Here is a 5,278-nt window from a genome sequence, read left to right on the forward strand (position 1 = left end):
TAGCTAAATCACTTTGCAAAATTTTGTCTTGTTCTGCACTTGTTCTTGACTCAGACTGTAAAGCTTTTGGATGACAGATTTGTGTTCCATGTCTCAGAGATAAAGTCAATATGAATATGGTAAGCTATTGGTAATAGTGGCAATATTGATCCATACAAGTACTGTTCACAGCTGCAGGTTAAAAGGCCTCATACTGTGCCAGATCTGAACTCACTTGTCTCAGATCCATGAGATCTGCTATTTCATCTTCATACTCAGAACTGTCTTCACTATAATGTTCCAGAATAAAATCCTAAAAGAAAAAAAGCAAGAAATTGGAATATCTACAAATAACCTATTTTTTCTGCAATTGCAAACAGTATAAATTGATGCAGTTGTGATTTGAATGCTGTGTACTTCCAATCAACAGAACAGGAACTTCCAGCAATGAGACTACAAAGGGACAATAGAGCTAATAATCTGGTTTGATATGAGACCAAAAAAGTTTCACTCTGATGTAAAGGAACCAAACACCACCTACCTCAGCTCCAGTGGGTTTTCAAACACCACCACTTCGTGGTTTTGCAAGGGACAAAGGAGCCCTGTTATCTACAACAGCAAGGCAAGCAGTGACCATAGAAACTGGTTAACAGAAAGAAGCTGCCAAATTCTTGCCCAGCTCTGTTAAGGCAATGCCACTTCAAACGACAAAGCTGCAAGGCATAAAGTGGGACCAGAATCTGCCCAGGGAGCTTAACCCACAGAAGTACAGAGACAAAGGCTGAGATGGTTCACCAGGAGATAAGATCTGCATTGTAAAACACAGAGGATGGCTCCAACAGCCAGCAAAGCACAGGAGCCAAGAAACAAGAGCGTTAATGCTGCAAAACTGCTTCCCTGCTGAGTGCAAACTGGGGATCACTGCACTATGGGAGTAAAACCTTCATCACTGCTTCCCCTGCACTAGAGGCCTAATCAATACTCAGAGCCAAAAGTCATGGAAGGAATTTTTGTTCCCTTTGGTTTAACTCGCCTGTCTCCAAAGCCGAATTTGTTACAACATTTTCTGACTCCTTGTCCCAGTTAGATAGAAGCAATGATCCAAATAATCGGCAGTTAATTTTTAACATGTTGCGATCTCAGTTTTAGGACAAACAAAACAATTTGTACATAAATTACTTCGGTTTCTTTAAACAAATCTGAAATGTAAAGTTATTTCTGTTAACTATTCACTCTGAAATGTGTGAGTGAAATTTACCTTGAGGGGGAGTGTAAAGTCTACTTCCTTGGTTTCCTTCAGACCAAGAGGTACCAAGGGAATACTGAAAGTCTCTCTGTGGGAAAAAGAAAAGACAAAAATATTCAGAAACATTTGTTTTTGTGCATTTGTTATAGTTACTTGTGTTTTATTTGCTGATAGGAAGCTTGTACAGAACAGTTGGGTGAGCAGTTCCTTCCTACCAAGAAAATCTGCCTAATGGCCCATGGCTTCTTAGGAAGACAGTGAAGAAAGTGACTTGCTGTGCTTGTTTTTCCCATGTAAGCCTATTCTTCCTTCAAGGAAAGAGAAGGAGACTCTAAAGGATGGTTTACTGCAACTTAGCTCAACCCTGCACCAGTTACCTGGACAGAAAACAGCTCCACAGCTCCTAGACCTGCCACAGTAAGGGCTATGGCAATTATCAGCAGTTCTAACCAGCTGGTTTCATGTGTAGAAGTGATGTGTGTCTAACACAGGAAAAACAGGGCCAAAGTGTACCAACTTTTATAGTGAAGGGTCTGGGGAGTAGGAGGTCTGAGAACTACTTGGTTTCTAGACAATGCTAGGTGTTAACCTCAAGACAAGTCACCCTCTGAAACAAAGGATAATAAGGCTGAGAACTGTGACTCAAAAAACAGCAGAATTGCTTCCAGACACATTGTTTGTTGAGTAGGTTCAATGGATCGGTATCAAGCAATTGGAAGGTTTCTTTAGTATTTTCATTTCTCCTGAACACAACTGTTTGACTGTCTAATCATTGTGTAGAGCATTCCATTACCAACTACAAAATCCCACAGGTGTGACTCCTTTACTGTCTTATCAGCAAAGCCAGAAAATCACTTTCTTACTGGTGAAAATTCCATCTTGGGAAGGTGGGACCAGGAATGCTGCTTCCTCAGGAGAGGAAGAATCCTTCATGCTCCAGCAAGTAGCTCTGCTAGCTTGAAAAGGACTTCAGGGTACAGAGCCAAAACACCACTGCAGGTAGTGCAAATGCTCTCATTTCTGACCAGGCTTTGCGAAGAAACCTCAACACTTTCACTACAGATTCTATCAAGCCTCCTTCCCCAAAAGGAAGTGAGACACAAGCAAAAGAAATCCTAACCTAGTGATTTCACGAGTTCTGGTCCCACCCACAGTCCCTGTAGACACCAACATTCGTCACTCAGTGGAATTGAACTTCTATTCTTTTCATGGCTAAGGTGTCACACCCACAGAGCCAACGTCATGGGAGCACTGAACAGTTAGGGAGTGGATTTCCACTGGATTTCCAGGACTGAGCAGAAACACCCTTCTCAGCCCAGCTGGGATGTGTGTGCTGGGAGGTACCAGCCCTTCAGCCTGGGGTAACACGACCCAGGGTGAGGCAGGAACCCACGGGTGGCACCTCCTGTCCATCACTACACACACACAGGAACTATTAATAGTTATTTGCTGTTACAGGAGGAGTACAGCTACAGGGGAGGGAATTACTTCAGCTGATAAAACACAAGAATCACTTGGAGCCCAGGATGAACAGCATCAGAAAGGTAAAACACCATTCGAAACAGACTGGGGAGGTAGGACCAGAGAGAATAACAAGCATCTGCTGCCTTGGGGCCTGACCTACTGCTCACCCTTCACTGAGACTCCAAGTATTTTTAACATTCTTTAGCTAGAAGGAAGTACTGGTGGAGTCCTGCTCTCATTTCTACAGCCAGAACTGCCACACTGCTCTCTGTGCTCACAGGTGTCTGGGAAGACCAGCAGAATCCTGAACAGATAACACTTTCACATCACACAATTGTCCAGGTTGGCTGCAGTGGTGGAGGGCAGAGACTTTAGCACAAGTTTCTTCTGAGAAAAATGAAACAGACATATTGCATCATTTGGCATTCAGCTGAAAGTCACCCCCCTGCAAACCTGTATACCCCACTGCATTAAGGATTCCTTGCAATCCACGTGGAGGTTAACACCTAACTGAGATCAGTGCTAAGAGGGACCCCAGGTTGTACCTCCCACACATGAAGCATTTCAATTTGTACCTCGAGCTGCTACTGGTAATCAAATAGCAAGTACTTAGTTCTAGGAGCAACGAGACATCTAACCAATGCAGAAATCACTGCAGTGTGCAGGCATCGCTGACTTTGAGGCTTTATCTTTGAGGAATCCGTTGCAATTTCAAAATTAGTGTGCTCTTTAAAGCTGGAAAAATCTTGGAAAAAATCCAACTTCATCTACTAAAAATTCCTCTGCTTCAGTCAGCTAATGCATGGATTTTGGTCACTGAAGGGCACATGTTGCAGAGTACCTCATCTGCTCCAAACACCCAGTGCTGGACTTCTGCCCTCCAGCCGAAGAGGAGGCACTGAGCCTGTTAAGCCTTCCCAGTCCTGGGAATTCTGCTAGGGGTCACATATCTCCCCTACAGCCCCAGGGGCTTCCCATTCTCCCACTGCTCCTCTCTGCAGAGAACTCTGTACCCAAGGATTAGTGGTACACACCTTTCCCAAGTGAAAGACAAATATGCAGACTAACCCTTAGTCAACAAATCTACCACCAAATATGTTCTTTTCCTATCAAGCTCTGCTCTCTCACATGATTATTGTCCAGCTCACCTAGAAACAATTGTGTTTCCAAGGGTAAACAGAAGATCTGTTAATAATTGAGTGACTTCGCTTTATACTTACTCTGCATTTTGATAAACTTCTACTGAGATGTTAAGTCCTTCCAGTTCCTCCTTCAAGATCTGCAGGTCTGAGTTCACAAAGCTCAGCTCCAGCAGGACCTGCTCCCGTACTTTGTTGTTGGTGGTTGCTCTGCAGGAAGAGACACACAGGCTTGGTTGACACCCTTGCCAGCATTCTCAGCATTTCTAGGATTTTTTTATCTCCTGAAAAGATGATACAGACTTCATGTCTCAGGATTTATGAGGTTCTTCTGTCAGGAGAGAGTCTGGGATAGTTTCCAGAGGACAAGCAGCCACAGAAGGTTTGCTGTATGCTAAATTTTCTGTGTGTGATCAAGGCTCAGGCTTATCTTCAGATACATTAATCCTCAAACCTAAAGCATCTGAAACAGAATCACTATCCTGCTCTCAGATTATGTGGGTGTTTTGCTAGAAGAGAGGAGGGTGGAGGTGAGAGGAGTCAGGAGACATTTTTCCAAAAGAGAGACTTTCCCACTTTATAGATTGAACAAAGATCTGTGGAGACTTCTGGTCTTAAGAAAACAACTCTCCCATCAAACAGCTTTTAGAATCTGATGAAATTCAAATATAATCTGAGAACATAAAGCTTGTTTATGTTTTCCCTCAGGAGACTGGAGATACATCTCATCACGTGAAGTATCTAGTGGTCAGGTAACTTCTCTAATTGCTTCTGCCAAGGAACTAGCACATTTTGATAGTCCAACAGGTGTAAATTCAGTTTACGTTTTCAGGGACATAGAAATAAGTCTGATTCTCTACACTTAGTAGAGAGACTTCTACAAAATAAAAGGAAATTTCAAAGTTGTGGTTTGGGCAAGAGAAGTAGGAAGCCATGGCAAGTACCTTAAGAGATTTTCAGCACCAGCTCTCATTCTTACTGCTCTTAAGATCTGTTGGTTTAGAACAGCTCTCTGGTTCTGTAGTTTGCTCCGTCCAGTCTCAGCAAGAGGATTACATCCCTAGAAGTGAAAAAAAAAAAAAAAAGTTGGTTTCTTTTCCTGCTGTAAGAAACTTAGGAGGGAGTAACAGTGAGTTTTCAGTGAACTTTAATGGCACAGGCTCTGTATGAATACAAATTAACCACACTGACATCAGTGAGAGATTTCAAGCTGAGGTACACATGTGAGCCAGTCTGTTCTCCACTGAAAATACTGTGAAGCTACTTGGCAAGTACAACCAAATCTGACAGAATGTTAACGTTCTGTGGGTTTCATAAAAACAGTATCTGGCAAGGCAGTAACTCCCTGCAAAGTTTCTGCTCGACCCTGCAAACCCCCCGAGCTCCATGCCGGGCTGTATGCAGCCCAGAAACACAACTCTGGCAGAACCAGGCGGCGGTGGCTCCACTG

At 43.2% G+C, this 5,278-nt stretch overlaps 1 protein-coding gene across 1 annotated transcript in view; it reads right to left on the reverse strand.

The window, feature by feature from the left end:
* The window catches only part of RHPN2 (rhophilin, Rho GTPase binding protein 2), a gene marked incomplete at its 5' end in the record, with an annotated part of 16,030 nt that extends 11,142 nt beyond the window's left edge, over window positions 1-4,888 (reverse strand). The window contains 4 exons of the mRNA XM_009078231.1: window positions 215-292; window positions 1,238-1,313; window positions 3,910-4,038; window positions 4,773-4,888. Coding sequence (XP_009076479.1) covers window positions 215-292; window positions 1,238-1,313; window positions 3,910-4,038; window positions 4,773-4,888 — 399 coding nt within the window. The remainder of the gene's footprint in view (window positions 1-214; window positions 293-1,237; window positions 1,314-3,909; window positions 4,039-4,772) is intronic.
* Between the last annotated feature and the right edge of the window lie 390 nt (window positions 4,889-5,278).

This window comes from Acanthisitta chloris, unplaced genomic scaffold (assembly GCF_000695815.1).
Source record: "Acanthisitta chloris isolate BGI_N310 unplaced genomic scaffold, ASM69581v1 scaffold44297, whole genome shotgun sequence".
Taxonomy (NCBI): Eukaryota; Metazoa; Chordata; class Aves; order Passeriformes; family Acanthisittidae; genus Acanthisitta; species Acanthisitta chloris.